Raw genomic sequence first — 12640 nt, 5'->3', positions numbered from 1 at the left:
ACATTCCTTCTTCCAATATTTCTGAGGCTTTCAAGATCTCAGTAGAACTTTCTACCTCCCATTTCCCTTCAGTGTGTTACATACTTAAATGATTTTGATTCAAGTGTATAATTTTATTATAATGATCCTTGGTAGTGTAACACTGAGTAGAAATAACATGTCCAAGAACTAAAAATATTCCAGCTCAGTAATTCATTCACTCAGCTTCCTGAGCAAAATGTCATAACAGCAATACAATTTGAAATATCTCTTTTGTTAGGATTAACATAGTTGTGTGAGACACAGAACAAAGTATATACATTCATTTTAAATAAAGAAAACTTTCTTACTCGGTGTAGTATCTATTAGGAGAAAATGTTTATACTATTTTTTCTGAATATTGCCAATAGTAGAATAATATGGGGAAAACCCCTAAATTTTAAATAAATGTAAATCACTATAACACTTCACTGTTCTGAGATGCAAAATACATTTTGCCTTATTATTCATAAATTATTTTACTGTTGTAAGTGTATATGTTCAAGAGTTTGCATACTTTTCTTCTTCTAAATAACAATACATTTATGGTTAGAAATATATTGTTGATTTTCCAACTCTTTTTTTTTTTATTATACTTTAAGTTCTGGGATACATGTGTAGAATGTGCAGGTTTGTTACATAGGTATACACGTGCCATGGTGGTTTGCTGCACCCATCAACCCGTCACCTACATTAGATATTTCTCCTAATGCAATCCCTTCCCTAGCCCCCGACCCCCCGACAGGCCCCGGTGTGTGACGTTCCCCTCCCTGTGTCTGTGTGTTCTCATTGTTCAGCTCCCACTTATGAGTGAGGACATGGGGTGTTTGGGTTTCTGTTCCTGTGTTAATTTGCTGAGAATGATGGTTTCCAGCTTCATCCATGTTTGTGCAAAGGACATGAACTCATCATTTTTTATGGCTGCATACTATGGAGTATATGTGCCACATTTTCTTTATCTAGTCTATCATTGGTGGGCATTTGAGTTAGTTCCAAGTCTTTGCTGTTGTGAATAGTGCTGCAATAAACATACATGTGCATGTGTCTTTTTTTTTTTTTTGAGATGGAGTCTCGCTCTGTCATCCAGGCTGGAGTGCAGTGGCACAATCTCGGCTCACTGCAAGCTCCCCATCCCGGGTTCACGCCATTCTCCCGCCTAAGCCTCCTGAGTAGCTGGGACTACAGGCACCCACCACTACGCCCGGCTAATTTTGTTTTTGTTTTTGTATTTTTTGTAGAGATGGGATTTCACCATGTTAGCCAGATGGTCTCAATCTCCTGATCTCATGATCCGTCCGCCTCAGCCTCCCAAAGTGCTAGGATTACAGGCATGAGCCACTGCACCCAGCCATGCATGTGTCTTTATAGTAGAATGATTTAAAATCCTTTGGGTATATGCCCAGTAATGAGATTGTAGGTCAAATGGTATTTCTGGTTCTAGATCTTTGAGGAATTGCCACACTGTCTTCCACAATGGTTGAACTAATTTACATTCCCACCAACAGTGTAAAAGTGTTCCTGTTTCTCCACATCCTCTCCAGCGCATCTGTTGTTTCCTAACTTTTTGTGATCGCCATTCTAACTGGCGTGAGATGGTATCTCATTGTGGTTTTGATTGCATTTCTCTAATGACTAGTGATCATGAGCTTTTTTTCATATGTTTGTTGTCTGCATACATGTATTCTTTTGAGAAGTGACTGTTCATATCCTTCATCCACTATTTAATGGAGTTTTTTTTTCTTGTAAATTTGTCTAAGTTCTTTGTAGATTCTGGATATTAACTCTTTGTCAGATGGATAGATTGCAAAACTTTTCTCCCATTCTGTATGTTGCCTGTTCACTCTGATGATAGTTTCTTTTGCTGCGTGGAAGCTCTTTAGTTTAATTAGATCCTGTTTATCAATTTTGACTTTTGTTGCCGTTGCTTTTGGTGTTTTAGTCATGAAGTCTTTGCCCATGCCTCTGTCCTGAATGGTATTGCCTAGGTTTTCTTCTAGGATTTTTATGGTTTTAGGTCTTACGTTTAAGTCTTTAATCCATCTTGAGTTAATTTTTGTATAAGGTATAAGGAAGGGGTCCAGTTTCATTTTTCTGCATATGGCTAGCCAGTTTTCCCAGCATTGTTTATTAAATAGGGAATCCTTTCCCCATTGCTTGTTTTTGTCAGGTTTGTCAAAGATTAGATGGTTGTAGATGTGTGGCATTATTTCTGAGGCCTCTGTTCTGTTCCATTGGTCTATATATCTGTTTTGGTACCAGTACCTTGCTGTTCTGGTTACTGTAGCCTTGTAGTATAGTTTGAAGTCAGGTAGCATGATGCTTCCAGCTTTGTTTTTTTTTTTTTTTTTTTTTTTTTGCTTAGGATTGTCTTGGCTATACAGACTCTTTTTTTGGTTCCATATAAAATTTAAATTAGTTTTTTGTAATTCTGTGAAGAAAGACAATGGTAGCTTGATGGGGATAGCATTGAATCTATAAATTACTTTGGGCAGTATGGCCATTTTCTCGATATTGATTCTTCCTATCCATGAGCATGGAATGTTTTTCCATTTGTTTGTGTTCTCTCTGATTTCCTTGAGCACTGGTTTGTAGTTCTCCTTGAGGAGGTATTTCACATCCCTTGTAAGTTGTATTCCTAGGTATTTTATTCTCTTTGTAGCAATTGTGAATGGGAATTCACTCATGATTTGGCTCTCTGTTTGTCTATTATTGGTGTATAGGAATGCTTGTGAGTTTTGCATATTGATTTTGTATGCTGAGACTTTGCTGAAGTTGTTTATCAACTTAAGGAGATTTTGGACTGAGACGATGGGGTTTTCCAAATATACAGTCATGTCATCTGCAAACAGAGACAATTTGACTTTTTCTCTTTCTATTTGAATCCGTTTATTTCTTTCTCTTGCCTGATTGCCCTGGCCAGAACTTCCAATACTATATTGAATAGGAGTAGTGAAAGTCTTGTTCTGGTTTTCAGAGGGAATGCTTCCAGCTTTTGCCCATTCAGTATGATATTGGCTGCGGGTTTGTCATAAATAGCTCTTACTATTTTGAGATACATTCCATCAATACCTGGTTTATTGAGAGTTTGTAGCATGAAGGGATGTTGAATTTTATCAAAGACCTTTTCTGCATCTATTGAGATAATCATGTGTATTTTGTGATTGGTTCTGTTTATATGATGGATTACGTTTATTGATTTGTGTATGTTGAACTAGCCTTGCATCCCAGGGATGAAGCCGACTTGATCGTGGTGGATAAGCTTTTTGATGTGCTGCTATATTTGGTTTACCAGTATTTTATTGAGGATTTTTGCATCGATGTTCATCAGGAGTAATGGCCTGAAATTTTCTTTTTTTGTTGTGTCTCTGCCAGGTTTTGGTATCAGGATGATGCTGGCCTCATAAAATGAATTACGGAGGAGTCCCACTTTTTCTGTTGTTTGGAATAGTTTCAGAAGGAATGGTACCAGCTCCTCTTTAATCACATTAAGAAAACATTTTGAAACCCATGTTTTAAAGCAAATTTCATTTGTGTTTTGATTCTTGATTTGTCATAAGGAGATAAGAATTTCAAATTTAAAAAAGAAAACTTCTGAAATTTAGTGCAGTGTGCATGCCTGGAGAAATGAATGCTATAGCTTTAAGATAAGGTAGTCTGGTGATTCATTGCACGAAACAAGATCGATTTGGAGCAGGCTCCTACTGTTAGCTTTTTTGAAGATGGATTCTCACGCCGAAAATAACACAACATATTCTAGATAACAGCAGTTTTTCCCCCTGAAATCCACCAAAACTGAAGAAAAATCCAAGTGACTGTTTTTAGCAGCTGTGTGGCCTGGAGTTCACTGGGGAAGCTGGCTTCCTGCCGTCCCCTATTCATCACCTGCTTCAAAGACAGCCTGGCTGGCTATAGTTTGCAGGCCAGGTAGGGTGCCATTGTGCACAGTCTGGGAGGATTAGTATCAAAGCTGCGGCAACCAGGCCCTTGGTCTCGGGCTGCCATTCAGTCTAGCAGGGAGAGGCTAAGACTGGCCAAGGTCACAGTCTCCAGTGTGGAGTGGACTGGGAAAGGATCCTGAGAATAGAATGCTCTTTATGAAATCATGGCGCAAGCTTGCAGCACAGCAGGTGCCCTTCTGGAACACAGAACATCTGTTTATGTTGGTATACCGTAGCTGACAACGAGATAATGGAGCTTTGAAATTTATCATTTTATTTTTTAAAAGACAACTGTATATACAAGAATCCAGATGCGTATTTAGCTCCGATCTTTTATTTGTAAATCATGAAGAAAACTGATCGATTTAATTGCTGCTTTTTACATGTGTATATTTAAACAAAAAGCAAAGCGTACTGACTATTAACCATTTATAACCATTGCTGATCAGTGATACCCGAATTCTTGGGGAGGAAGTGACTAGCATTCGAGATAATTTTTTTCAATGTTCAGACATTTGTGTCAACAGATTGCAGAAGGATTTACTGAATATGCCCAACTATTTTGAATATTAGGAGGTTTGTATAACCACCACCCCAACAAATGAGAGTATTTCAAGGGTGAGGTAATAATGATGCAAAAATAAAAATTTTCAACTTGGACAAATTAGAGAAAAATTAAGCTGTACATGAGTTGTCATGACGACAAGGATGTTCTGTTGATGAACTGTCCTCCTCATTGTCCAATCAGATAGTAGAGCTGAAGCTGGAGCATGAACAGGAGAAGACGCACCTATTACAGCAGCATAACGCAGAGAAGGATAGCCTAGTCCGAGACCATGAACGGGAAATTGAAAACCTGGAAAAACAGCTTCGCGCTGCCAATATGGAGCACGAAGATCAAATTCAGGAGTTCAAGAAACGAGATGCACAGGTAATTATCAATAATATTTGATAAAACGGGTATCTGTTTTTAAAAAGTCATCAGCGTTTAATGTTTTCTTCTTATTCTTGTTGATGCACGCTGTTTGATCATTTGCAAAACTGACATATAAATGTGATTTTTTTTGTTTTTCTCCCCCCCACCCCCCGTTTTGGGATGAATAAAGCCTTAACTACAGAAACCACAGGTAGCCAGATTAAAAATCCCATGGCGCGCTATAACTTGGCCCCCTTTTTTATAATCTTGTCTCAGTTCCTTTCATGATGGATTTTTTTAAGGTATCTGCCCCTTACCCCTCCCTTCAGCCTTAGCAAATCCCTATGAAATATATCAGCCTCACTCCTTGCTTTTTGTTTTAATCTCTGTAGGTAATCAAGCAGCTGTTTTAATATTTGCTTTTCCTTCCTAGTGTTGCTGTTTTCATTAGACTATATTTGATTAGATCACTCAGATGGTAATTGATAAAAATGACTCCAGAGAAGGGCTATTTCCCATCAGGTCTGTTGCTTTTTCCTGCACACACACATGCCTCCTAGCCCACATCTCTGTAGTCCCTGTTGGAAGCCATTTGGCAGAATAACCCCCAGCTGTGGTAGCATTTGACTCCTCAAACTTGTGGATGAAATGTGCACTGTCAGCATGGAAAATTATCTTTATAAATTTCAGATGAAAAAAGAAATCTTATTGGATGTGTATCTTTGTGATACAATACATTCTTTAGAATATATATAATCAAGGGCCTTTAGTGTATCCTCTTGAGATTGCTGTGAAATTGTATTAAAGAAAAATTTAAGAGCAATTGATAACAATAAAAAGATAATGTTCTTTTCTAATAAAAACATATTGTATACTAGGTCTAAATACCCCTTTTCCCATTGAAATCTAACCATGCTAACCACACCACACAAGCTTCTTCCTCTAGTTATCCTTCCTCCCCAAATAATATAATTTTCAAACAAAACAAACCTTCTGTTATATTATGTCTTTCAACAATTTTATAATTATCTAAACATAAACACACTACTAATTAAGTGAGATGTTAATTTTTTTGAGTGGACAGCGGGAGGTGGTAAGGCAAAGAATAGGAGTTATTGGTTATTTTTCACTTGACCTTGAGTTGTCTTCTATCTTCAGAGAATAACTGATGCAATATGAATATACTCAGCATAGGTTTTGTTGTCAATGATATACATTTACAGTACAATTATTTTCAACTTGTTTTACGGTGGTTTGCTACCCAAAAAGATAGTCATTGTAGTGCCTATGGTACCAGAATAGTCAGGTGGTTCCTGTTAAATCATCGTGTATTATATTTTGCCACCAACCTCATTAGAGCCTTTATGAAATATATGCTGGCGTTTTGACTCAATTTATTAGGAATATTTTCTAGTTTGAATTCTCTTTCAAACATGATGTTAAACCTTACCATTGTTTTCCCATGGCAAGAGATATGGGTTCTGAGTCAGTGTAGGATTTGTTTGCATGGTATAATTGTATAATGGATAAAATAAAATACACTAATTTACATAACTTCCTATTATTTGGGGGCTGTTATGGGAAGCCGATACAAGTGGAGGCCAAATTTAGAGGGAACCTTTGTGATTTTGCATGAGTCGTATCTGCCATATAGGGTGCGGTTCATCCAATCATAACAAAGGGGAAATTTTAGTACTATTACGTATAATAAAGCCACAGGGATAGTACAATGAGGCTATTAATTGAATTTCTTCCTGTTGAAACATTAAGTATGAGGACTATATGACCTCCTCAAATGCTGTAGTTTAAGATTATATTTCTCCTATTTCGTGTCTTTCTTGGAACGTTTTACTAATTGGAATTGCTGTCAAGGGAATGCCAGTAAGCAATGGAAACAGGCTAAATGCATTCTTGCTCAAAAGGAAAATAATTTTGTGTATGTTGTACTTAGTCGTTCTTAGAGAATACAATTTCTAAAACTTTTAGCAATGAGCTATGTTTTAAAAAATCGTATCATGTGTACCAAAATACTCATAATTTGTATTTATCTTTGATTATTTATTGAGGATATTAATTCAAAGTTTCCTTCAGGTAAGTCTTAAATTTTCAAAATCTATCTCTTCATAGTTGTGGTCTAAATAATGTAATTTATAATACCTTTTAAGTTCTAAATTCATTCACAAATTTCAAGAAAACAAAGTAGGCATGTAATTTTCAAAATAGAAGATCTTTTTCAAATCACTGTGTTATAGTTTGATGCAGAACAAACATATTAAATATTAGATTGTATAATTTTTAAAATTTTAATTCCAGAGAGATTTGATTTTCAGTTAATGTGTGGCTATTCTAGCTTAGCAATGGAGGCCATTTTGTAAAAAGGACTATTTGAAATACTTAACCAAAAGAGGACCAGTGAAATATCTATTTTGAAATCTATGGCTTTGTTTGCTGCTTCCCTTCTACCAGATTCTTAACTGAGTACAGTTTCCTTAAAATCTATTTTTGACTTCTTCCAAATATGTAGTATATTGTATGCTGATTAGAAATTCATTATTATAAAGTATAGTTACCAATCTTAAGGTGAATCATTCCAACTAGGGACTCCCTTTTGGTGAATATGTTTTATAATTATTATGGGTTAATTGTTATTCTAATAATTTCTGTTGAAGAGCAATGGTAAGATATAGAAATGCACCAAGGACAATGAACTAGTCTCCTCATTTTATTTGGTTCAGTTAGCTAATTATTTTATGTGTATATTATATTTTTGTTATAGTACTTTGGTTTTCAATGACAGGATATATTATATTATGATACTTAAATTTGCTAATGTGCACACTAAATTTTACCACCATCATACAAGATGTTCAATATGGTATCTATCTAAGGTCATATATTTAAGAAAAAGCATTCAGACTAGTAGAAATCAAGACTTGTAGAAATTCATAACCTCACTGTCAAACATTTCTCATTTACCAGGTCTGTCTTACTGAAATTAGTTTGGAGAATGATCTCATTGATTCAATCATATTTTAATATGAAGAAAATTTATAAATATAATAGCTTCTTCTAACATGAAAGTTCTACATGTAATTCTAATTTTGCTTTTGAACTATAATATAATGAAATAATTTCTATAGTTTATCCTGTTGAATTAGAGGAAAAATAGAGCATAGGTTCCTTGATCCCTTACTTGTCCTTTTAGGGCCCTGAACCATTTAGAGATTATTTGATGTTTTACGTTTGTTGCCACAGTAAGTGGTGTTTGTGACTCCTGTAGAGGTTGTTGCATAGAACCTTTGTGATCCTCCCCAGAGGTGGCGTCGCCGTCTTAGGACGGCTATGTGACCTGTTGCAGTAGGGACATTCAGGCACCTGGGGTAACCAGCAACCATTGTGCATCACCATCAGTATCATGCACATTAAATGCAGCAACCTTGCAGAAGGTCATCAGCCATATCTGAGAAATATATTGAATTTAGCATTTGCAGATAGTACAGTGGCTCTTGCAAAACATTGGCATCTAAATGCTTTTCTCAATTCCCTACACTGAGAATCATAAATCTAATATGACCAATTTTTACATAATAAATGGGCAGATTATCTTGATTTTGGCATATGATTCACATTAAGAGCTGAACCTATCACTGATTCCAAAATGCAGAATTTGTAGTAATTATCTTCTACTTAGAAAAAAGTTTTCCTAGAAAGAGATTGACAGGACAATTTTAATTTTAAAAATCGTATCTCAATTGCATTACCTGATTTTCCATGCATTTGCAAATTTGGGCCTAAGATAAAAATCTCAATTTATAAACTGAGTGTGTGTCTGCATTCAGGGGCTTGAACACTGGCTATCATTCTTTAAAGATTACTCGAAGATGAATGTAACAATATGTACAGTCTGAACATTCTCGTTATACATGGCTTTTGGTCTTTGGTAGCATTTTTCTAGTGAAAACATTTTAATTTTTTTTATATGCCAGCTACTATCAAAAGGATCTAAAGCAGCATTTTATAATAAACATACACTTAAAATAAATGAAAATGAGAATTCAGCAATAAATTATATTAACCACATTAGAAAATCTATACTGAAGAAAAAATATTATAGTTAAGTGGAAATTTTAGCTCTGCACTTGCCTGGAAGCCACAGCAAAGAGGGTAACATGGTGAATTGTATAATTCTAATTATGTAATGAAAAAAATCATAGCGGTTCTTTTTTTTTTTCTAGTTCTCAGTTCTGAGAAAAATTTATGCCATTAGACTTAATTTAAAGGACATTGACCAATATAACTGATGGTATTTTCCATATGTTAAAACGTTGGAAAGAAAATCTGGTGGGAAACTTTAGATTCTTTAGTACTTTCATAAAATGTAATTACCAGATTTTATTTTAGTGTGCCAAAATTTCATTTTAATTTATTGAGAATATTATTATTCTCAAATAAAAAAACAAAGTGCTTTAAGAAATACAATTTTGTAGATACTATGATTCATAAGAAAGTATATTTTAAGTCACAGCTGAGCAAATTCTAGTGTAGTTGTTTTACCACTGTGGCAGGGATGCTCACAAAGTGTCTTTAGGAAGTAGAAATTACAAACATAGCTGAGATTAGAAATTATTTAGGAGTTAATGGCCTAATATTAATTTCCAAGTGTGTTACTATCTCTTTCTTATATCTTATTTTCTTGTTCTCTGAATTTATTATGAAAAACTATAAAACGAGATTATAAAATCAAATGGTAATTCACTCCAAGAGTAAAAGATGCCTACACCTGTATTAAAATGATTTATATCCTACCTGCATAACCAAAATAGTACTTCATCTCTGATGTTTTATTCATTAATGACATTTGCTTGGTCCTGAGGTAGTATGTATTTTTGTTTCTTTGGATCAAACTGGAGTGATTGCTTGGAAAAACCAAGCTATGTAAACTCTGTTTTTCCCCCACCCTAATGAGGCTGTTGCTGTTAATGTAACCCTGTTTTTTGTTCCCCTCTTCTCCCTAGTGACATAGTCACATCAGAGTGGTGGCCTGGTGTTCCAGCTGTGTACACACCAAGCTGTGCTACTCATCCCCTGATGAACTGAGTTATTTGTATTGAGGACAGAGTGTGTTTTAAGTACTGAGTGGGCTTTACTGCAGTGTACAAAGTTTAACGTCAGGCATTAGAAGGTTGGTGGGAAAAGTTATCATTTCACTTTTATTTTGTAAAAAGAAAATAAGATATTTTTGGTGGACTCCTGGTAAAACCACACATTACAATTCTCTATTTTCTTTAGATGAAGTTTTATCATTTTATCTAAGTGCTGTATTTAAGATAGCCCAGGAACTTTCTGTATATATTCAAAATATTGATAGAGTTTTTCATAACTAGGCCATTTTAAAAAGCCTGTGGGGGAAATACTGTTTTACTGACACCAAAAGCATAGGTCATACAGAATTTTCCAAATAGTGGGGGCAAAAATTCTCAGCATATTTTGGCTTGGATGCACTGATGTGAAGATTGTGTTTCATTAATATGCAATAATGTTGTATCTATTAGTATTACATATGAATTTAATAATACATTTGCATTATTTATATATTACTATACAAATTAATATGTGAAAGAATAATATTTCTTAAGTATTTAGTTAGCAGAAAATATAGGAAAATGCCATTTTAAGTAAAGCTTACATTTTGTGTAGGTTACCAGCTTTCTTTTTCCATTATAATTCTAAAATTCTGTAATTGTTTTCATCCTGAAGACATAAAACTAGTGTATATATATCTGTGATTAAACTGTTACAAATAATTTAGCTTTCTTCTCATCATGGATAAAATTATATTGTTTAAAAAGCAAAAAATACAAGCTGAGGCAAGAAAAGTGATTTTTCTAAGAATGATCCATTTGTAGAAGATACAGTGTATCTTTAGTCCTGTGCCTCTTTTTTAAATGTGGCAGTTACCATGGAAACCACATTCTGTGGTATTTGGTCCACTTTTAGATAGGGAGCATTTCTTTTAAAGACAAACCTTCTAAATAATAACATAAAGTATTCCATTTGAATTAGTAACTTTGTGTCAACTAATAATGATTGCTTTAAAAATCTGTCTTTTGTTCTCATTATATTTAACGGATTTCTTTAGAAATATTAAAGTTGTTCTTGAAGAAGAGGTAATTAAATATGGAAGAGATTTTAAATAGGGAGTAAAATATGATCACTGCAGTGGTGTGAACTGGGAGGGTTGCAAGAGACCACAAGTCATTGTATACCATATGTTCTGCCAGACATGAAGCTTTTAGTTATATCAGGTGTCTAAGCATCTAGCAGTAGTATAGTCAGATTAGGTAATCTAAAGAGATCACCACCTCCAACTGTATTCCATTTACAGATAAGAAACCTATGATTCAAGGACAATCTCTTGCCTAAGGTCACGGAACTAGCAAACCAGGTCTTCTTAATCTGAATTTAGTGCTCTTTCTATCACAGTTTCCTCCAAGAAAGATTTTAGATTTTTGGAGAGACTTGGACATGGCAAAAAAGGAACAGGGTTATATAGGAATCTTTGCCTGGCATAGGAGAGAGAGACACTGGTACTCTGCTTCCCTGCTGAGCTTCTCATAGCAGTTTGCATTTCTTTCAGTGATTTGCCATATTTGATATTGCTCCAAAGTCATAATAATGCTTGAGTAATGCTGCTTGAATTCCAGTTTGAGTAAGGAGTAGCTCCTCCAACAACACTGAGTTTTTAATGTTTGTATGTGTTTAACAGCAGCGGTAGCAACAGCAGCAGCAACAACAACAACAACAACAACAACAACAACAACAACAACTATTTATGGTGTGCTTCCCATGTGCCAAGCTCTCTGCTGGGTCCTTTGCATTGCATTCTCTTATGCGACCCTTTAATACCTTATGAAGACGACATTTCCTATCTGGAAACTCTGTTTCGATCTTCTTACCTGGGTCAGAAGATGACTATATGTATTTTCATTTTACCAGTGAGGAAAGATTCAGAAAGCATAAATAAATTGCCCAAGGTTATGTAACTAAGCGTTAGTGTACTGGAACTCATAGTAAAGTCCTCTACTCCATATGCCTGCTAGTGTATGAGCATATTGTCTCTGAATTTTATTTATGCTGCATAAATCCATTATATTCCTAATTTTGGATTGTCACTACCTTACTAGATTTAAAATACTGATACTCATAACTCAAACTATATATATCCAAATCAAGTATTAGCCAGTAGTTTCACTGTTTCTCCAAGGCCACAAGCCATGACTATGTCTTTCTCTTGAGGTAAATTAAACTGTAAAGAGATATGCAATTCTTAATATTTTCTTTGGAATATAGTTTCTTCCAACAAGTTTCAGAATTTGTAGAATAGAAGAGTGAGTACATTTTTGAAATGGGTTCACTTTTGGTTTCACATTATTACTAAAATAAGAAGGAGTACCCAGAGTAAGAATCCACCAAGTTTTTGGGTCAATACCAGTCTTGATAAAAACGGCACAGGAATTTGCATTTAGTAGTGGTAAGGTATGGTTTTTTTCTGAATGGTTTATGATCTGTGGATATTTGTTATATTCATATACTAATTTGGAATATTACATATGATCCATTCATTTATAGAATGAATTTTTAACTCTCAGAGTTCAATGCTTGTTAGTATTTTTTTCCCAAAGGAACCTGAATGAGGATCCTCTTGCATGACAGAATCCAATAAAAGCCACTTAGAAATAAAGTCAAAGATTTTGAAGTTCAAACCTGG

The 12640-nt window shown here is 34.8% G+C and overlaps 1 protein-coding gene across 14 annotated transcripts in view; it reads left to right on the top strand.

The window, feature by feature from the left end:
• CEP112 (centrosomal protein 112) overlaps nucleotides 1-12640 on the top strand; it is a 569199-nt gene that overhangs the window by 284122 nt on the left and 272437 nt on the right. For all 14 annotated transcript variants that reach the window (XM_010379988.2, XM_030923682.1, XM_010379989.2 and 11 more), the window contains exon 20: nucleotides 4705-4887. In XM_010379988.2, coding sequence (XP_010378290.1) covers nucleotides 4705-4887 — 183 coding nt within the window. The remainder of the gene's footprint in view (nucleotides 1-4704; nucleotides 4888-12640) is intronic.

Source organism: Rhinopithecus roxellana, chromosome 19, assembly GCF_007565055.1.
Source record: "Rhinopithecus roxellana isolate Shanxi Qingling chromosome 19, ASM756505v1, whole genome shotgun sequence".
NCBI lineage: Eukaryota > Metazoa > Chordata > Mammalia > Primates > Cercopithecidae > Rhinopithecus > Rhinopithecus roxellana.
Note: the sequence above shows the minus strand (reverse complement) of the source record. Positions and strands in the feature narration are given on the sequence as shown.